General features: G+C 38.4%; 2 protein-coding genes across 4 annotated transcripts; one reads left to right on the top strand and one right to left on the bottom strand.

Annotated features, from left to right (window-relative positions):
• Positions 1-1,075: 1,075 nt before the first annotated feature.
• Positions 1,076-9,610, bottom strand: snrnp40 (small nuclear ribonucleoprotein 40 (U5)). Its single transcript, XM_059350358.1, has 10 exons — positions 9,354-9,610; positions 8,211-8,340; positions 8,007-8,100; positions 6,948-7,113; positions 6,598-6,720; positions 5,076-5,196; positions 4,878-4,960; positions 3,786-3,847; positions 1,670-1,773; positions 1,076-1,401 (listed from the first exon to the last, which is right to left on the bottom strand). Exons 1-10 carry the CDS (start codon positions 9,462-9,464, stop codon positions 1,352-1,354), a joined length of 1,044 nt encoding a protein of 347 aa, XP_059206341.1. The 5' UTR covers positions 9,465-9,610; the 3' UTR covers positions 1,076-1,351.
• A 46-nt stretch (positions 9,611-9,656) lies between these two features.
• zcchc17 (zinc finger, CCHC domain containing 17) lies at positions 9,657-17,845 on the top strand. Of its 3 annotated transcripts, none has more exons than XM_059350359.1 (7): positions 9,657-9,706; positions 10,680-10,858; positions 12,755-12,855; positions 12,953-13,044; positions 13,145-13,245; positions 13,359-13,516; positions 16,003-17,845. In XM_059350359.1, the coding sequence occupies exons 2-7, from the start codon at positions 10,720-10,722 to the stop codon at positions 16,177-16,179; spliced, it is 768 nt and encodes a 255-aa protein (XP_059206342.1). In that variant the 5' UTR covers positions 9,657-9,706; positions 10,680-10,719; the 3' UTR covers positions 16,180-17,845. The 3 variants fall into 3 exon arrangements, with proteins under 3 accessions (XP_059206342.1, XP_059206343.1, XP_059206344.1); XM_059350360.1 differs by having other exon boundaries at positions 9,703-9,842; XM_059350361.1 differs by lacking the exon at positions 9,657-9,706 and adding an exon at positions 9,905-10,027.
• The last annotated feature ends 3,992 nt before the right edge of the window (positions 17,846-21,837 follow it).

The following is a 21,837-nucleotide window of genomic DNA, read 5'->3' as shown; positions in this document are numbered from 1 at the left end:
TCCAAGCAGTTTAAAGCACTTCATTCAAGATAATAACATAATAGGCTGGTTGTGTGGATAACTGAGAGACAGAAAAACTGTGCATTTGAATGAAGTGCATTCATGCAGATAGAATAAAACAAAATAGGAACCAAATGTTCCTTCAGCACCCTGCTGCATCTCCAAGCAGAGGGATAATCCAGACCGATTCCTGTTTGGCACATTTAAACTCCCATAACTGAGACATTTGGGACAGAACAGGCCAGATCTGTAAAATTAATGCAACACCATTAACTTCCCGTTCACATTTATAACAGTTAACTTCCACAGTAAGAACGTCTGTTGTCTTTTCTTATATATCGCCACTTTTGTATAAAAAGCTCAACTTCTTATAATAATAACCTGAAGGAAGTAATTCCATATACTGCTGCGCTGCAACAATTGATTAAAATCTTACAGTACACCTAATTTATAAGCCCTCACTGTCAGATAAATCTAGTGTAGTTGGAGACACGATGTTTTCTTTGAGTAGTTTTAGATGAATGAAGTAAAATAACACGTCAGGGTTTCAACAAGTGCTTAAACATTAAACTAAAGTACTTTTTGAGGACTTTCCACAACCAATTCCCTCAAATTCAAGGACCCAACACGGCATAGTTAAAGACACTGATCACAGTTAATTATAGTAAGAGCACAGAGAACAAGCAGGGCTCACAGAAGCTAACAGACAACAATTAAAAGGAAAGAGACACTTGAATGTGTGAACACTTCTCTACTGTGCTACATGCACAAACATGACCATCACACTTTGGAGACAGGTGGTGTGTGAAACAATGACACAATTGTGGGAGATGCACATGCAAACAGCAGAACGTGGCCTATTTACTGACGTTAAGTAAAACAAATATCAAAAGAACTGTCTACTTTTGCACAAATATTGGAATCCAAGCACTTTTAATGATCCGTCTATTTATGCATCTTTCCAAAACTTTTCAAGGCATTGGTTTCTTCTTCCTCAAAGTCACAAACCTTCAAGGATTTCAAGAACCCACTAAAATAAATAAAACCAGCAGCAAAAAGAATCTCACAAACTCTATTTAAAGAATACTCAAGTTTATTAAAAAGGAAACGAATGAGAATACAAAACAAGTCATTGTGGAGGTTTGTTGTGACTGATGATAACTTCAAACACACGTCCTGAGGTTGTTCTATGACGAGCTGAAGCACATGAAATTACAGAGTCCTAACCCGCTGTCGAACACCACCCATCCACTTCTAGGCAGGACACTCGCTTGCAGGACACACACACACACACACACACACACACGCACGCACGCACACACACACACACTCACATATGCTCACACACACCCTACTGAATTTCTCCCATGTAGAGCCGCTTATCACTGGAGCCAGACAGCACTGTGTAGAGGGACAAAGGGAAAAAGATGATTAAACTCTTTTTGTTAGTCATGTTTTGTTTCTAAGCCTCAGGTGAACTAACCAGTAATGTCAAATGAACACACAAAATAAAAGGGTTAGGTAATGAACACATTTTAGCAGAACCACATAAATATTAAAACGATCTTCCCTCCAGATCTCCCCAGCTCTCTGCTTAAGATTACTGCATCAAGACTTCAATCATCTCAATTCTATTCCTCTCACATGTATCACAGCCTGTTTGACTCACCTATGGGCTCCTCTGGGTGAAAGGCCACGTCGTTGACTGAGCCGGCGTGGCCCGGAAGCTTGTAGAGGATTCTACGTGATGTGGTGTCCCAGATATACACAAATCTATAAACGGAGACAAATAAACAGCCAGAATGACTCCTGATGTGAGACAGCACAAAGCCGAGACATATGAGACTTAAGAGTCCTCATATTGTTGTTACAATACATTTTGTGCTGTATGTGTATATCAAGTAACGATGTTGTTGGTGGATCCAGCGAGGTTCAAAGAGGTCACTTTTCAGAGAGAATATTACAGCTAGCTTGCAATTTTAGATGGATACTCATCTAGAAATATGGACTTCTGTAAGTACTTACTAATGTATTATAAGTCTCGACACAAACTAGTTATAGGTGGGTTTAACCCTTTATCAGGCGAAGAACTGTATTTGGTAACTTCAGTGGATATCAAAATGGGGTTGAGAAAAAAGCTGCAAATTTACTAGATTAAAGTGGCAAATCTACAAGAAAAAAAGTTGCAGATTCATGAGACTTAAAGTGGTGAATCTGTGAGAAAAAAAGTTGCTTTTTTCCCACCACTTCTTTCTCGTAAATCTGTGACTTTTTTCCACACAGATTTGCCACTTTAAATCTCTTAAATCTGGGACTTTTTCTATTGTAGATCTGCCACTTTAATCTAGTAAATTTGCAACTTTTTTCTTGAAATATTTTTATTTTGGATATCCGCTGAAGTTACCAAATACGGTTCTTCGCCTGATAAAGGGTTAAGGCATATTTTTGTTCTATCTTGAAGTTGATTCAATAGAAGCACAACAATGAATATATAGATATGAGTTTATACGTGTATATAGTGGTTCATAGATTTGTTTATACTAATGCAGTGCATGTTCAGAACAGGCTGATTGTTTGGCCTCCAATATTGCCGCTACCGGCTCAAACAAACAAATTTCCACTCGACACGACACATCCTTGGCTTCTGAGCAATACAACTGCCATGACATAGACGCATCACCTAGCAATGAGTATACACATCATTTTCTAACAGCTAGTTATTGGGGACCAGGCTATCTCCAGGAGCAAGGCATTCATTCTGAGAGTTACATCACTGATGGTTGAAATGTTGTATGTAACGTTTCCTGTCTCTCCTTCTTCATCTGCTCTTAAATGAACTGTAGCGAGCATCGGAGAGGGAGCCATGCCAGGCGTGCCATTATGGTTAATGGGGGTCCCCTTAAATACACGGTACATTGTGTATATAATAACGCACTAATAATACACATGTCCTATAGATCTCAAGAGCTTGCATTTGAGACTTCACGTCCTTGGGTTCTCAGAAAAAATAGAAAGTGTGAAGTCGATATGAGACAACATTTATTTTTACTTTTTATACAGAATTTACCTAAATCTTGTTTATTCCTGGTGATATATCCTTTTAAACCTATATTTACATTAAAAAAACCAATGTGGAACTTTAATCAAGGACTGGATGTAAGGTAAAAGATATTTTATGCTAACAGAAACCAGGGCTCCAAAAACAACATGTATGTGCACATAATTCTCATGCACTAACTGAAAGAATCATGTAATTCACACACTGTCACAACACATTTCTATCTTCTCATCCAATGAGAAACAAAATAATAACCGAAAGTTGTGTCGAAAAAAGAAGACAGACAGAGCAGACAGAGCAGCACAGCGGGGCGACAGCTGCACTTTGTAAAACCCGCTCAAACCGGCTTCTATCAAGTTCTAATTTGATAAAAATCAGTTTTCTTTATTAGGTTAGCGGAGAAGCTGCTAGAAATGTTCCCGTGACCATATAAAATTTGAAATAGTTTCACTGTAAATTATTATACAGGGATGACCTGACTATGTCCATGAAAAAATCAAAGTATACTTCTGTATAGTTTGAGAACATTTAAGGGATAATAAGCTGAAATTACATCGAAAAGCCTTGACAATTCAGAAAAATAGGAAAACATGTTATACATTATACTTTTTTTTTGGGTGCATGTACACAAAAAAGGATTTCAAAGATTTCAAAATCAATCTTTCCCAAACTAGATAAACCCCCAGCTTATGTGTGTAAATGAGGTGAGTGATTGGTTGCCTCTCACCTGTCAGCGGAGCCAGCAGCTATCTTACTGCCATCAGTCGACCAGGAGCACCTCAGTAGATTCTGACAGACAGGGACAGATGTTAGAAACCACATTAGCAACATGACAAAACCAAAAAGATGAAAGATGACGGTTTCTTTATTCGAGAGGACAGCAGAGAGTGACGGGAGAGGCAGGAGAGGATAAAAGGAGGTGTCATGCAACAGTGGTCGACAACAGGCGTAAACACCACCAGCAGGACTGGAATTTATGGACTGTGTCAGCTCACAGGATGAAGTATGAAGTGCTGTTTATTGTGTGTCAGAAAGTGACATGTACTGATGTCTTTGTAGGAAGATAATCTCAAAACATATTTGCAACTCATTGGCACAGTGGCAAAATATGCAGGTTAAAGATTCTGCTTACTAATAAAAATCATTCTGTTCTTCCAGTATTTTCCATATATATATATATATATACACACACACACACACACACACTACGGGTCAAAAGTTTTAGAACACCCCAATTTTTCCAGTTTTTTTATTGAAATTCAAGCAGTTCAAGTCAAATGAACAGCCTGAAAGGTTACAAAAGTGGTGAACTGTCAGAGGTAAATAAAAAAAGGTAAGCTTAACCAAAACTGAAAAATAATGTACATTTCAGAATTATACAAGTAGGCCTTTTTCAGGGAACAAGAAATGGGTTAACAACTTAACTCTATGGAGTCTTGGGCTATTTTGTACATTTTTGAATTCTTTTCATGTCTTTGTAAGTCATTTTGTGTCTTTTTTTGGTCATTTTGTGTCTTTTTTTTAGTCCTTTAGTCCAACATAAAATGTGATTTTGAATCTTTTTTTTACTTTCAAAACACTATCATGCTCAATAAAGAATTTTAAATGTTGCAAATGTGCATTAATTTCAGAGTACACTGAGACATTAAACTGAATAATTTTCAATTAAATTCTGGAAAAGTTGGTGTGTTCTAAAACTTTTGACCAGTAGTGTATATATATAAACAATACTGCAGACTGGGTGATATCAACCATGGAAAGAAGTATCAGGGCTGTAACTTCAAGTAGAGAACATCTGGGTGAGAGTAATTTAAGTTACCTTCTCAAAGTTGTGAACGTTGCCCTGGAAAATCTTCACACACCTCTCCTTGGGTGCAAAAGGTCGGACATCCCAAATACGCACTACACAGAGACACAGGGACAAAAGCCAAAAAAAGGAGTCAACCACAGAAACTTAATTGTTATTATATGAGAAGATGCATTTCTTATACTGTAAATATACCCAAAAACATCCTACCTGTGTTGTCCATGGAGTTTGAGAGAAGGTATGACCCCTCGGAGCTCAGGCTGAGTCCGGTTACTGAGTCACCGTGTCCGTGCATATTGTAGATCAGCTTGTTCTGCCTCAGGTCCCACACCTGCACGATACAGAAACAGGATTTATACAACAGCACATACACATACAGGCCTGTATGTGAGTGGAACCAGTTGTCATGACTGTGGAAGTGAAGTCCAGGGGAAAAGGAAAAACAACAAATGTTCTTACAGCACATGAACATGATCACACAGCAGCCTACGGCAGGGTTTGTTGGTAACAGAATGAGACATAAAACACCAAATGTAATTCTTAAACATCATTATAAAGCGCTAGTGAAGAGGACCTAGCAGCAAATTGACCATTTTATGGGATTAGCGGCACCTGAGGGAGGCAGTTTCACAGCACAATGACAATGCGCTAACTACTGAAATAATGAAAAAAAAGAAAGTCTCTATGTGAGAGGCTGAAAACAGCATTTCCTGGCATTTTTGCATGAAAAATTTGCACAACTGATCAACTAACTGTTGCAGTCTTTATCAGTTGTCTTCAATCTTATTGTCATTAGAGCTGCAATGGCCAGTCAACTATTGATAAGTCAAAGGACATGGTTTCACTCTGCAAGGCTGGATGAAGTTCATGGAAAGTGCGGACACTTGCCGTGTATTACGCCTGCGGTGGATGGCTTAATCAAATCATACTTTGGAATCAGATTAAGCAACAAGGAAGCACACTGTTTTAAGCTCAGAATCACTTTATTATCAGAATCATCTGGACTTGAAGAGATATGGCCATGAATTGGGGCTATTCAGAAGAAAAAAACATGCTGAAGTGAACATGGTGTTAGCATTTCTGCATCAGGAACTACAACACAATGGATAGGTGCAAGGATATGTAAATGTTTTCTCTGGACATGACCTCCTCTCCCTTCCCAATGTTGCCAGCATCACCAGCATGTGTTGTGATGTCTTTACAGCTATTTGAGTCTCTCAGATCTCATCATGATATTTAAAAAAATCTATTTGGGTGAGAAGAGGATGTAAGCCAAGCTGGCATCCATCATGGACAACCCCTCTCACCCCCTGCATGACCCTGTGGGGTCTCTGAGCAGCTCTTTCAGCAGCAGACTGTTACACCCACGGTGTAAGAAGGAACGCTTCCGCAGGTCATTCATTCCAGCTGCCATAAGACTGTACAACACCAGCACAACCTGAATATTTTTGCATATAATGTGCACTCTGCACATTCTCCACTTAATTTGCACTAAATTGTATATAGTATATTATTGTATATTGTTAAATGTCTTTTCTTAGATTGTTTATTTTTTATCTTTATCTTAAAAATTGTGTGAAATTTTGCGGCTGTAACAAAGAAATTTCCCCACTGTGGGATTAATAAAGTCAAATCTAATCTAATCTAATCTATTTCAATGAAAATCATTTTCCAGGATATTATCATTTTCAGTGTAATTTCCCAGTTTTCTGTGTATGTTGGAGTCCAGTACCTTGATGTCATTGTCAATGCCTCCTGACAGGATCTGATCACTGGTGTCGTTGAATGTCACGGCCAGCACCTGGTAGGTGTTCTGGAAAGTGTGGATCGCCCCTTTCTTACGAATATCCCACAGCTACAAAAGTGACAAACACATGTGGAAACATAATCAGGAGATCAGAGCAACAACTGAGCTGGAGTATTTGAGATCAATTAGTGACAACATTAAATCCTTTTCAGAAACATAGTGTATTATTGAGAGGACTGAGAGCATCACATTGTGTCACAGTTCAATTGAACAATAGCCAGTAAATACAGTGGCCAATTACTGAATTTCAACTAATTTGCAGCTGGAAATCTCACCTTCACTGTCCCGTCATCGCTGCCGGTGCAGACGAGCTGGGGCCCTCGGCGAGCCGGGTAGCAGGTGTTGACGAAGGAGGTGTGGCCCTTCAGACGCTTGATCCTCTCACCTGTCTCACTGTCCCATACACCCACAGTCTTGTCTGTGCTCGCTGAAAACAGCAGGCTGATATACACAACCAAAGAACACAGTCAGTCAACTCTTTCAAGACACTTTTTTCAACCTGCTGGATGAACTCAGTGAATTAAGAAACATGGGTTGGACGTGTCTTTAACGGTCACTTTGATCAAAATCTCCTCCAACTTTCACCCCCCTTTCTTCACTTGAATGTGTTCTTTGTGCGTGTCTATGAGTCGTTTATCAAACCGATGATCCTATGTCTTGATAGGTCATATTGTAAACTGTAGTGGTGCAACAATGGTGCATTTCTGGATTTGGATTTTGTTTAACGGTTCAAACTCTATTACAAATTGTATTTTGTATAACCTGAAAAACTAATCAAAATACTTACACAATACTAAAAATAAAAAAACAACAGAAAACAAGCCACTTTTGCTTGGTCACTTGCTTTGGACCAATGTGAGTGATGGACAGCTGATATTATTACAGAATTATTAACGAAAGCTGCAAAAAGGCTATAATCGCAGTAACTGTAATTATGTTTTATTCTGACATTCTAACAGTCAAGCTCCAATGAGTGTCTGCTACTCATAATATTTGCATGCATATAAAACAAGGATTACATCATAATTTCAAACAAATATCATTTAACATAAAAGGTATAGGATTACCACCTATATATGTACACATGTACTTCACTGTGACAAGCACCAAAAGTTCTGACTCTGATACTTTACTTGCACTGGATCAACGACAGATAACATTTTGTGTATGTTTAAGATGGACTAAACTTGACAACATTAGATATTTAAATTACTTTTACTAACTCTCCATTTTTCCTTCTGTTTGGCAACTCAACTCAACATTTATGTAGCAGTTAGATTTGTCTGAAGTTGTGTTGACCTATGATGTTTAACTTCATCGCTGATCCTTCCTACCTGCCATCTGTGTTGTAGTGCAGATCCATCACTGCTCCACTGTGGCCCTTCAGAGTGGCGTAATTGTCACAATCTCCATACACATTCCACATCACTGCAGCAAAGAAACACAGTGTACAAGTTATTCACAGTAACTGTGAGTATAAATATGTTTTACAGAGGATGTGTGACCTGCAGGATTGTCTTTAAGATTTAATATCTTACATATAAGCCTGTCAAATCCTGAGGAGGCCAGCGTGGCTCCGTTGGGATGGAACTTGCAGCAGTAGACTTCGCCCTCGTGGCCAGACATCAGCATGATGGGAGCCTGCAGGCTGGAGCTCCTTGGGGGACCCTGTGGAAAACACAAAGATCAAATATAGTGGCTGTCTGACTGAGGTAAGGCCTGGGTTAATTGCTGTACAGATATACAGTCATGGGAAAAATTATTAGACCACCCTTTTTCTTCAATTTCTTGTTCATTTTAATGCCTGGTACAACTAAAGGTACATTTGTTTGGACAAATTGTTAATAAATGTTTCTTCTTTTGTTTAAATTGAGACTTGTGTAACATTTGTTATCATTGTGTCATTTTTATCATGTAAATGGAGGGAGAAAAGGCAATAATGGCTTCAAGAATCGGCCCAAAAAATTAGGCAGCACATGTCGGGGATCGGTTAAGACTGATGTCAAAATAATCGGTATCAGCATCAGCCTTAAAAAACCTGCATCGGTCGACCACTAGTCAGGGTTTAATGTAAATAAAGCACACCACAGCATTTCCTGCGTTTTAAGTAAATGTAATATTGTTTTATTTTCCTGGTTGTTTAGCTGGCAGCACAGACCCATTTAAACACGTTAAGACAATTCAGCTAGTGCACTTAAAGCAGGGATGGGCAACTGGAGGCCCGGGGGCCGCATATGGCCCACACCCTCACTTGAAGTGGCCCTCAGTACAACTACATGCTTTGAGCATGAAATCTTAGTGCAGTGTAAAAATGCACAATATTACTTCTTACAATTAATGTTGGTCTGCTGTTCACAGTAAGTGGTTATTTTTTATTTGCTTCAAACCTTTTGTATTCCTATTTATACTGTTATACATGCATTTGAGCATGAAATATGTTAAGTTACTGCACTGTTAACATATTTAAAATTGCAGTTTCACCATATCTGGTTAAGTGCACGGTCCTATATGTGGCCCTGTGGTAGTGAACATGAAAAATTGTTGCCCCCTCCAGCATTTAAGTTGCCCATCCCTGACTTAAAGGTATGTTGAGTAAACAACATAGTATACAATGGTACAGGTGTGTATGTTTTGGTGGCTCTAACTTTCCTCTCCAGCTACAGTAACGTTACTCTACGTACCATGGCCACGAGTTGTTGGGACTGAGCCGCCGCCACCAGCTCCGTCCGGGGCCGCTTCACGGCCGTGGGAACCACCGCCATGTCCGCCGGTCTCTTCATAGGTTCAATCATTGCGAGGTAGTCGACAAGAAACAGCAAAAACGTTGAATTTAACGCTTAACTTATAAAGAAATGAATGGACGTCTTTCATGGAGGGACGTCGACCGAAGAACGAACAGCAGTGAAGTCCTTCCGCCTGCCCTGAAGTTTGTGATTGGTCGAAATCTGCGCCGACTGCGCTGATTGGTTGATATGATTTGTTGGTAAACGAATCTGCCCCGGATGTAAAATTGAAACAGCTCTGCTAACGAAAGGTAATATTATTTTAATATTTTTAATCTCCTGAAATCGCGGTACCATGTGCACCGATTATTATGTTATAGACCGAGATTCATGCTTCACGTACGGACCAATTATCATTTTTATGCTTGTGTTTGTTGGATTAACCAGGTTAGTGAGAAAACAATGCTTTCATGTAGCTTAGCTTAGCCACCGTTAGCCTAGCTGCTACTATTGAAAGCTCGTTATAGTGGATGTAAAGTGCAGCTAGCCTACAGCAGCTTTTTTAACATCATATCTAAGTTTCATATGCACACATTTTAGTCTGCAAATCTGAGCTACATTGTATCCATCAGGTAGATAACTGAGTAGCATTTGGGCAGTGAAAATACTGTTGAAGAGCGCAAATATTAAGTGTTTCTAATGCTAATTTTCAAAGAGGGATTTCATTGTGTTAACCCCTAAAATTGAATATCTTTAAACTTCATTTTCAATCTTCAATTAATTTTAAATCACGCAATTTTATGTAACGCGATGTTTTCTTCTTGTTTAGCCATTTTTAAAAATAGTACAGGTTATACAGTTTATGGAGACTTTATAACAAAGTACAATGTACATTTTACACTGCTTCTATCACAAACATTTGATACGATTCCTCTCGGTGATATATGATATATGGTATGATTCAGCTGGTAAAAGGTTACGGTTTTCTAGTTCCATTTATTGGGAGTATTTGACTGGAATAGAGTCCTCCTTATGTCAGATATCAGATTAATGTTTTATAAACCTGTTATAATGTAAACTGTACAGATATTGAAAGCAGACACTGATATTACGTGTGTTTTCTGAAACTCTTACCACCAGATACTTGAATTTTATTTGTTGTCTTGTCCTTCATCAGGATTTATGGACAAAAACCATCTTAAATGTCAAACATGTACAATAATGTTCTCTTCTATTTTTATGAAACTACAAATGATGACATATTTTTAATCATCAATCTTCTAGATCCACTAATTGAAACCTGTGGTCCACCTTTGCTGAGGCAATGTCGGACAGTGATGGCCCAGCACAAGAGCCTGCTGGACTGGATGGCCTGCCACCAATGCACAGCATTTCAAAGGGAGAAGTGGTCTCTGTGCAGGCCTACGGAGCCTTCGTCAGACTGCCAGGATACAAGAAGGAAGGTTGGCAAAAAGTTAATTTATCTCTGTAGACTTCTGTTGCAAACATTTCCAAGATTAGAGGGGGAAAAGTCACAAATGCAAATTGAGTGTAATGAATTACAATAATATGAAGAAATAGAACTGTAAAGAAGGCAAAAAACACAAAATACAGAAGAGAAAGAAGTCAACAACTGCATCCACTTCCAGATAAAAGCACTGCATCAGAGATGGGACTTTAGCCAGAGACGAAAGCAATGCAGAATGAGTGCAGAGACTGCAGGAACCAAGAGGCCGCCCTCTTTCTCACAGTCTAGTGCATAGTGTCTGTGTCAGTGGATGACCGTGCTATTTCAGCCAAAGTTGGCAGAAGAGACCCCGCTACATGATGCTACTCGAGTAGGATTTCAACATTTCTACAGATTTCCTTCTGCAGTTGCAAGAAAACATTGCATGATTATCAGCTCTGTTGTTTGTTGTTTATGGAAGGGCCAGTAAGGTAGCTGTTGCAATCTGTTGGCATGACACAGTATATATCATATATACAGTGTAAGTCCATGGTTTTGATATGTTGATTTTATATATTTATGTTAGCACAATCACCCAGTTTGAGTTATGGGACTTCCTAGTAAAAGTTGTGCAGGAGGGCTCTGCAGTAGGCTGGGGATTAGGGGTGTGCCATATCGTATCGTTCACGATAATATCGGTATATTTTTTTATGGTTAAAAAAAAAATGCATATCATGATATTGGCAACATTCCTACTTCTTGATGTAGTGGCGTAAGGTTGCGTGTCTGTCACCAGTCAGTCAAACCCCGACCCACCTCTCCGTCCTCCTCCCAGACATGCACGCGCATTCACACACTTTCACAACTGAATATACCGAGCTGCCCTCCAAACACACTGCTGCATTATGCCATTCGTTAGCCACAAGCTAACATCAGCTAACAATTAAAGTTGTTTTAATCACAAAAAGCTACTTGCACTCTGTTGCTAAACACATGCAGCTTTCGAAATAAGAGCACGGTGTGTTAACAGAATCCACCACAGAACAAAATAAGATGCCTTAAATAAAACGTACAAGAACCGTTATTCTCCTTTACAAAATGTCATTAAAATATGCCCCCCAAACCACTAAATGGTTATTTTTATTATTTGCTCATACTCAAGAGTCAAGAGTAATTTTTTTTGTATTTGGCAACTGTGGAGATTTGCACTTCACACTACATTTTATTTATTTATACAGACTAAAAAAAGCATATTTTCTGTATCCTTTTAAGTATTTCGTAATATCGTCAAGAATATCGTTATCGCAAATATAGCCTGAAATATCGTGATATTCTTTCAGGGCCGTATCGCCCACCCCTACTGGGGATTTTAGAGAAATGTGACAAAACAGATTGATGAAGTGGGATGTCAGTTATATAATCTGAATTTAAACTTGGATTACCTTTTTTGGTTATAATTTGTTATGGCAAAATTGTCCTTGACCTGCATTTCAAACTGACTACCTGCTGCTGTTCATTTTCACCACTGGAGGGCACAATGAGCAAAGTTAATGGGGCAAATTCAGCAATCAAACCATGGAGTTCAAACCCTGAGAAAATAATATTATTTTTTTTCACGTTTAAGATAAAATTATTTGATTTTTATTTTAGTTAGAGCTGGTATACATTTTAAAATACATTTAAAATCCGTCTGCAGACCTGTCTCTTTTCTTAATGAATGTCATTATGAATACATAAAAACAAAATGTTTGAATCTTTGAGTCTTGATTTAATTAACGCATATATATCATCATCATCATCAGAAAAACAAAGAGATATTTGAATGTCCAAATCCTTTTGAGTGCAATTTCTGCTCAGCATTTTAATTATTTTTTTCCAAATGATATCTAACCTATTTTCCTTGCTCATACAGGTCTGGTACATGTGAGCGAGATGTCGGCCTCCCGGGTTGAGAGTGCCTCAGAGATTGTCGATGTGGGGGAACAGGTGTGGATTAAAGTCATCGGGAGAGAGGTAACCACACACACACACACACACACACACACACACACACACACACACTGTTATTGAAGTTAATAGGATGACTGCAGCTCTGTCTCTTCTCTCTCAGATTCGGGATGACAAGGTGAAGTTATCCTTCTCAATGAAAGCTGTCAATCAGGGAACGGGGCGGGACTTGGACCCGAACAATGTTATGGCTGAGTAAGTACTTGCGGTTTTATTTTGTTATATAGGTGGTATGTAGGTTTCTGCATGGGTGCATGAACATATGTGTGTTCTTACTGTTTGTGTGTGATTGCAGGCAGGATGCGAGGCGTCGTAAGAAGTTTAGAGATCACACTGGCAACAGGATCACACTGGAGGCTGTACTCAACACGACATGCTCAAAGTGCGGCTGCAAGGGTACAACAACAACATGAACAAAACACAGAGATTATGTTTGTTTCCTGCAACTGTTTACTGGGACATTTGCTTAAAATCACTTTAAAGTTTTAATAAATCCTTACTCTTTTCAGGTCACTTCACAAAGGACTGCTTCTCTGCTCCGGGCTTGCAGTACGCTCTTCTTCCTGAAGAGGAGGATGAAGAGCCACGGCAGCCACAGCAGCCACAGCAGCAGACCTCCACAGTTGCACCACAGCAAGACTCAGACAAAAAGAAGAAGAAAAAGAAGGTCAGTATGTTACAGTAAATGTCTTGCATGGCTATCACTTCCTTTTTTTCCAGCTTTCATACAGTTTTCTTATTGTGTGAGTCATCTGACACAACAACCCACACATCTCCGTGGTTACTTATGCTGAGAAATACAAAACAGCTTCAAGAGAACCATCAGAGTTACAGAAGCCCATTTCGGCAAATATGATGGTGAAAAAGATCCCACAAGCCCTTAAATAAGAAGCTTTCTTAAGATAATGACTTAGTATCTCAAATATTGACTTTTGATAAAGTTTGTTATTATTTTGACATACTTATTCATTAGTTTGAGATACTATGTCATTATTTTGAGATTCATCCATCCATGCGTATCTTCTGCCTATCTGGGGCTGCAAAGTCCTCCAGATGTCTGAGCTCCTCACCCTGGCCCTCATTTATCAACCGAGCGTAGAAACAAGCGCAGATCTGAGTGTATATTTCGTCTTACGACAGGGTCCACGTGTGATTTATCAAACGATCGTATCTCGCCAACCACAGCGTAAGAATGATCGGCTGTTGATAAATGTGGCGGCTCGAAACATGCGTAATTTAAATACCACGCCCTAATGTATACCCGATTCAGAAGACTCGCCTTCAGAGTTTACGACACCAAAGGGCGCAATACGGCCAAAAAGAGGATTTTTTCACCCTCTAAACTCAGCTTTATTAGCAAAGTGCACCGTTACAATTAACAATAGGGGCAATATAGACATATTACAGAAATACGCAGCGACGGAGGTTTATTAAATAAAAGTACTTATAGTTATAAACTCAAACAAGTTCACTGAATATTTTACATTTGGAGCACGGACTTAGAAGTTTTCAGCTTTTTGGTTGAAGGAGGTAAACAATGTTTTAAAGTAAGTTTTAATTAATAAAAGAAGAGGAATTTCTCTGTCAGAAAGTGAAACGCTGACATCCAACAGCAGCAACACAACAAACTGGTTTTGTTTGGCAGCATAAAAAGTGAAAAAGAAGGAAATCAGTGGTGCTGTCAGCAGAGTAGCGGACTATTAAACTCCCGGCGAGGTTTGAGTAATTACATTGTGATATATAAAGCCTAATAATCTATATAATATCCGAATATTGCTATTATTATGATGGAGAGATATTATTGACCTCTTTACATTTACTAATAATGATGTCCTAGTCAGAGGAGCGTGTGACAGCGCTGATTGGAAATGTTTCTATTCTGGCAGCACCGCTGGTAAAAGAGACGCTGACGCTCCGGTGTCGGAGCTGGATAATAATAATAATAATAATAATAATAATAATAACAGTAAACAGCAGAAGACAACAACATTTAATATCCTCAGCTGGTATTCTGTTTAAAGAATTTCACGATCGCAGGGTGTATTTATTTTTGGATTATGTTTTAATGATAAATGATGTAGTCTAAACATGTTTTGCTTTGTCACATTAAAAATCAAAACACCACAGAGTTTTATCAGCTCCAGGCATCGATACATTAGTCTAAGATCAATTCTCAGACTCAGACGTGTGGACTTCACGCTGACTCAAATTTGCGTACACGAGCTGAGAGCAGACGTGAGATCTGATCGTACCGTCCGCTCACGTCCAAATTGATAAATGCCGAGGCTTGCGTAGAAATCATCTTACGCCCACTTTACGCTCACTTTCTGACGTACACTCGTTTGGTAAATGAGGGCCCCTGTCTTTAAGGCTGAGCCCAGCCACCCTACGGAGTACGCTCATTATGGTAGCTTGTATTTACAGTCGAGCCCACTGATACGAGATTTTTGAGACCGATGCGGATTCTAATTTTAGAGGGGGGAGATTAATCATTAACCAATATATGTGGCGAATATGGCACTCGATATAGTAATATTTTGAGCTGGAATGAAAGTAGACCTTTTTTATGTGGATTGTGCAACGATTTTTCAGCACTCTAGAGCTACTTTCTCAAACATAAAACTGAATTATATATTGAATAATATTATACATAATAATAGAAATAATATATTACATAGTCAGCCAATTCTATAAATGATAACTGAGAAAATAAATGATAAATAGGGCCGATAATATCTGTCAACAGATATATCTGTCGGGCTCTAATCCGCAGTCTCATTTTTTTGGTCTCTAGCCAAACCTCATGACCAAAGGTGAAGGTCAGAAACGAATGTACAACACCTGCATCAGTGTGGACGCTGCACCACACTTGTAAACAACAACCTGCAATACTTGCACTCTTACACAAAGTAAAAGGCAGTAACTCATTCCAAACAATTATTTTGAGACACAAGACATTCTTCTTTACAGAAGTGTAGTTTGAGAGAATCCAGTCTGGTTTTATGCTGATATAATGAAAAATCATTGTTTAGTGGCGGGGTTTTGAGGTATTGAAACCGCCGCCCACTTCCTAAACATTTCTGCACCGTCATTGTTAAAGTTCCTTTTATTGCCACATAACACATTTTTTTATCTTGTATGTTTGTCCTCCAGGAGAAGAAAATGAAGAAGAAGAGGAAGAGGGAGAGGAAGGAGTCGGACAGCGACAGCAGCAGCAGCAGCAGCAGTGACGAGTGCAAATCCAAGAGGAGGCGCCGCGACCACACGCACGACAGAGAGGACAAAAAGAAGAAGAAACACAAGAAGCACAGATCGCACAAACACAGCTGAGACAGGCGCACATCTTCAGTCACACACACTGCAGCTATCAGACAGACGCAAAAGGGGAAGTGGGTAGCAACAGACGGAGGGAGAGACTTCCAGCGGTGTGTCTTTTAAAAAGCTCTCCTATAGAAACCTTCCTCTATTTAAGTAACTTTTCCTGACGGTCTGTCCATGTCATTGGAAGCATGTTCAGACTCACTATTAAGTTTAAAGAAAATGGGTCAAGAGAGGCTGCATACGCAAAAATCAGGCGACAAGACCACATGTCCTAAAGTAACCTCTGGCTCCCCCTTGGAGCGTTTACACATCATATGTAACCAGATAGGTGTAACCAATACGGCAGCAAGCGGCCGCCCCTCTTGGAATCCAAATATTGTTAACAACTATCCGGTTGCATTAAGCACACATGAAGACAGTAAAGCTAAAGGGGGCTGTCATGAAAATGCTTAAAATCATACACACACACACACACACACACACACACACAGACATAGGAAGTAGTGAAGACAAACAGGACGTGTAATGCAGCGAGGAGAGCATGACAGGAACTTCAAGCTATGATCATATCCTGGGGTTGTCTTATTGTCAGTGTGTGTGTGTACATACAGTTGCCTCTGTTCCCGATTTGTTCTATTTTTGCATACATGTCACACTTAATGGTTTCAGGTCTTGCGTCAAACAAAATACAAACATAGCCTGGGTAAACAAAAATAAAAGCTAGTTTTAAAAATACAGGGTTTTTTTTAATTATATTTGCTTCACTCCTGACAAGATTCACCACTCTTCCAAGTTCTCCATTTGCAGATAATAATAACCTTAAAATGACTTTATTTCAATCACTTTTCCTCACTTCTGGAATTTATTTATAACGCGATATATAATGCTGCATGCGGTGACCTTTTAGTCCTTTTTCGCTTTTTTCACATTGTTGCACAATAGGACAGGGCTATATAGCTCTAAAATAATAACATGACATTTGAAGGTATTTCTGTTGTAATAATATTCTCAATTATATTACAAAAATACTGAAATATTTTATTAATCATTTCGAGAATTTAAAAAAGTTTGGCTTCAAATATTCAGTAAAAAAAAATTAAAAATATCTCAGTTCTTTAGTTTGTAAACAACAACAACAACAATAAAGTGAGATTCAGACTGTATAAAACATAAAAAGTCCACTTTTTTAATCTTTTATTTAATGGCGGTTTCACCTTCAGCCATGCTTGTTGCTTATACCGGTGTTATCGTGAAGAACATGATATTGCACACCGATGCTGGGAAGGTTCTACTGAACTCTAATTGAACCCAGTTATCAATTAAATTTACAATTGCTATTTAAGACAGGGCCAGTTGGTGTTGTAAACCTACATTTCTTTCTCTTCAATAATTAAAGTCATCATTTAAACTGTACTCTTACTGTACTTTGTGTTCACTTGGGGTGCATTTGTACCATATTCAGTTTTGTTTGAAGATCTGAAACTGTCAAGTGTGACAAAAATGAGCAAATAGGGGAAAGCAGGAAGGAAGGAAGCAGATATATTTCCAGTCATGTGTACATGTGTGTTTGTTTGTGTGTGTGTATTTTGCCTCCAGGGGCCTGTTCGCAGGACACACAACCCTCTTCCTGCATGTCAACTGTTAACTCCATTAAAGGTGTGTTTTTTTTTGTGAAGATGGAAAATGCCTCTTGAAGTCTTTGTTCTTGGACCTTGGACTAATTGTGTTTCTGTTAAAGGAAGTCTACAGGGGACCAAAACACACACAAACATCATTATTCTCAGGTTGGGTGTGGTCCACCCTGGGGTCATATAAAGTTAATGTTTTCAAGTGAAGTGAGATGTCTCAGGCCAGGACTGAGCTGACAGATTTACACAACATGACATGCATGCTGGGTCACGTCCCAGAAGGACACGAGGTAGCTTTTTGTTTTCCTTTCACAAGATAACCTTTTGTCTGTCGGACAAGATAAGGCGATGTTAAAGAATCTCAGCTTGTGTCTTTTTCTCCCGTGTTGACCTTTTCTCAAAGCTCCCACTTGTAGCTCTGCAGAGAAGTAGATTGTTTCCAGCTGCAGTGATTTGACACAACTCCAATTCACTGTCAGTCTCAGGACTTCTTTCGTTCTCTTTTCTCTTGTTTGCACCGGACAGATGGACAGGATGGATCTAATGTGGCCAGTTAAACATTAAGAATGAGCTCAAACTTGCACAGCCAGGATTGTGAGCTTGTGTTGTCTTATTGTTCAACAAAAAAAACTGTTAAAAAGTAAAAACTATAGAACATATTTGTTCAGCTTGTATTACAAGTTTTCCTTTCTCTGAGCAAGACATCCTTGACATATTTAACATTTCTGCTTCCATGAGGGATTTATCTGTGCACACTGTTTGGATTTGGATAAAAAAATAATCAGAATTACAGACCAGAGAATTAAACTAATTTATAAAAATGTATAATATAATATAGTTCAAGTCAAATAGCCCCAACCAAGTACTGAGTCCATATAGATGGACATACTTTTCAGAGGCCAACATTTCCATATTAAACATACTTTTTAAAATTGGTCTTTTGTAATTTTTTTTTTTTTTTTGGGAGACACTCAATTTTAAGTCTTCATTAAATATAAGCCATAATTATAATAATTAGAAAATAAATAAATTAAGACATGAAATGATTCTATGTGTAATGGATCTATATAATGTGTTATTTCCACTTTTTGAATTGAATTACTGACATAAATAAACGTTTCTATGATATTCTAATTCATTGAGATGCACCTGTACATGGTGGATGGTGATTGGAATCCTTTGCTTCAACAAGGAATTATACTTTTGATAAATCATCATCATCATGAAGGCGGATATCTAAGAGATGAAATGTGCTACTGTGGTTCTGCACAATGCACATGCATGGGATCATTAATGGGGATATTAGAAAAAAAAATTAAAAAGTGCTACCCCTGAAATTTAAAATAAATATATTGTAACAAAGTATCAAAATATGCTCCCCATCTTCTCACAGCATACATGCAGTGAGTGGTGGTGTGCTATAAAATGATTCTGTAGTGAGAGCAATATCTGATAAGAGATATTGTCTCATCAAAATACGCTACTCCTTCAATTTTAAATTAAACTAGGACTGCAAGCAGTACTGAACGGGCCCTCGCAGTACACGCGTGTCGGGGCATGCTGCCGTCGGGGTGTGTGCGTTACAGGGGCCAGTCTATACCACCCCTATGAATTTCATTGCCTTAAGTGTTATAGTGTGGCCACGGTACCAAATATGAAATTAGACTGCCATCACAGTGCCACCTAGGGGCCGATCAATAAAACCTTAAAGGGTTATCCTAAGGAGGGCATTGACAATAATTGTACTAAGTTTTGTATAATAATGCACAAACTATCCCTTTAATCCTCATACAGTTTCTGAAGGAGGACTCTTAACTGATATGTATAAGTTAGAAGAGGCAGGTAGCAATGGTGGAAAGTAACTATGTACATTAACTCAAGTTCTAGACTTGGGGCGTCCTGGTAGAGTGCTTGCCATGTAGGCTGAGGCCTTGCTGCGGCAGAGCCAGGTTCGAATCCGGCCTGAGCTCCCTTTGCCGCATGTCTTCCCCTCTGTCACCCCCTTTCACTCTGTCACTGTCAATAAAGCATAAAAATGCCTAAAAAATAATCTTTAAAAAAAAAAGTACTGGACTTAAAGTAAAATTTTGAGGTACTTTTATGTACATTTTATGTAACTTTATACTTCTACTCCACTACATTTTGAGACATATATTGTACTTTTTATTTCTCTACATTTAGCTGACAGCTTTAGTTACTTTTCCGATCAAGATTTAAAATGAAAAACATGATACATTTAAAATGATTACCCATTTTTATAAATTAAACCACTTAAAAGTTTATTAGTTAGTTAAAATGAGCGGAGTGGTGTCATTTCACAGTGTGGTATTAGTACTTTTACTGAAGTAAAGGATCTGAACACTTCTTCCACCACTGTCTTTTTTACTTCTTTACTTTTTTTTTTACATTTATTTTTCTTTCTTTATTTTATTTTATTATTATTATTATTATTATTATTTTTTTTTTTTATTTTCTATTTTATTTTTTTTTTTTTTCTGCTTCTTTCAGCTGCTTTTTTCTGCGCAGCTTTTTCGCTTCTGCGCATGCGCGGCTTTTTCCGCTTCTGCGCATGCGCGGCCTCTTTTCGCTTCTGCGCATGCGCGGCTTTTTTTCGCTTCTGTGCATGCGCGGCTTTTTTTTTTCTGCGCATGCGCGGCTTTTTTTTTTTGCTTCTGCGCATGCGCAGAAGCGGGGAAGTCCGCACATGCGCAGAAACGAAAAAGCCGCGCATGCGCAGAAACGCAGAAAAAATAGTAATACAAAAATTAAAATAAATAAATTAATTAAAATTTAAATAAAAAAAAATAAAAGAGAGAAAGAAAAAAAAAAGTTTAAAAAAAAAGTAAAGATGCCTCTGCTGTCTCAAGTCCAATTACGATTTTTTGCCACAACAAAAGCTTGCCTCTGTATTGTTGGAACCCCCTGACAGAAATTAATCAATTAATTGGTGTCTGTCCGGCATAATAAGTCAATTTGATGACATTCTTTAAAATCTTTTTGTGCTTCTTAATCTTAAATTCGTCATATGACGTTGAAGTTCTCTGACTGTAAACTACTGACACCCATAATAAAGTTAATTTAAAATTTCCATTTTCAATGTTGTCTCTTTCTTTCAGTGGACTTCTACTCTGGCAAAAGCTGGACGTTTTTTGTTTTTGTTTTTTACTATATACTATTCACTATATACTATTTTTATATATAACTTTTCTGCTTGCTTGCTTTTTGTATGTTTACCTTCTTCCTGAACCCAATCATGTGGCTAATTACAAGACGACTATACTCAAAATCTCATCATCCTCTCTTATAACCATTCAATTTCAGAGTAACTTGAGGAGGTGGAAACAGAAGTTACCCTTGAATGTCCTGCACCCTTTTACCCCTTCACCCTTTCTCTAGCTGGCAGGCTGTCACTAACACATGACATCAGTCCACTGCGGGAGGGAATGATCCCAATTTAGAAAGCACACTCACACACTAACGTACAAGTACGGGACATAACAGTACCCGCACACCTAAGCTTTTACAAAACTTTCCTCTCACCTAGCCAGGGCTTGGGCAAGATACACACTTGTATGTACACACACACACACACTGAGGATGTTTTTAGGAGCTATAATTAACTATGTCTGTAAAACCAACTGTAATGGAAACTCTGGTCACATTATTTGGATATACTTGTACAAATGTGTTGCCCTACTGAGCTCTTTTGCCCTTCTGTTTTCTTTCACAGCTTCCTCATACGTATAAAACACCAACCAAGTCCAAGCATGGAATACTTTGAGGCCCATAACACTCAGAAACGACTCTAATTTATGGCCGGATGGCTTTGCATAAATGTCTATTAATCGCAGCTTCCCAGACAATAATTTAAATGATTGAAGTTCTAAAAAAAAAGTGGGAAAAATTAGAAATTTCCCTAAAGGATGTTTACTCAACTCGGTCTCTGTTTCGTAAACTTTGTCTTTAGTCAGTTAACTTTCTGTGTAACTGCCATGTACAAACACTAAAGATCTCAAGTAAAAAAAACAACAACCCGCAG

This window comes from Centropristis striata, chromosome 14 (assembly GCF_030273125.1).
Source record: "Centropristis striata isolate RG_2023a ecotype Rhode Island chromosome 14, C.striata_1.0, whole genome shotgun sequence".
Lineage (NCBI taxonomy): Eukaryota > Metazoa > Chordata > Actinopteri > Perciformes > Serranidae > Centropristis > Centropristis striata.
This window is presented reverse-complemented; position numbering and strand designations above follow the sequence as displayed.

Bases quoted from the DNA above. Each gene is read 5' to 3' on its own strand.
- zcchc17 (XM_059350359.1), top strand. From the start codon at position 10,720: ATGTCGGACAGTGATGGCCCAGCACAAGAGCCTGCTGGACTGGATGGC. The intron at 10,859-12,754 runs GTTGGCAAAAAG...TTGCTCATACAG, and splicing joins GCCAGGATACAAGAAGGAAG to GTCTGGTACATGTGAGCGAG. The intron at 13,045-13,144 runs GTAAGTACTTGC...GTGTGATTGCAG, and splicing joins CCGAACAATGTTATGGCTGA to GCAGGATGCGAGGCGTCGTA.
- snrnp40 (XM_059350358.1), bottom strand. From the start codon at position 9,464: ATGATTGAACCTATGAAGAGACCGGCGGACATGGCGGTGGTTCCCACG. The intron at 6,721-6,947 runs GTGAGATTTCCA...TCACTTTTGTAG, and splicing joins GCGATGACGGGACAGTGAAG to CTGTGGGATATTCGTAAGAA. The intron at 1,402-1,669 runs GTGAGTCAAACA...CCCTCTACACAG, and splicing joins TCACCCAGAGGAGCCCATAG to TGCTGTCTGGCTCCAGTGAT.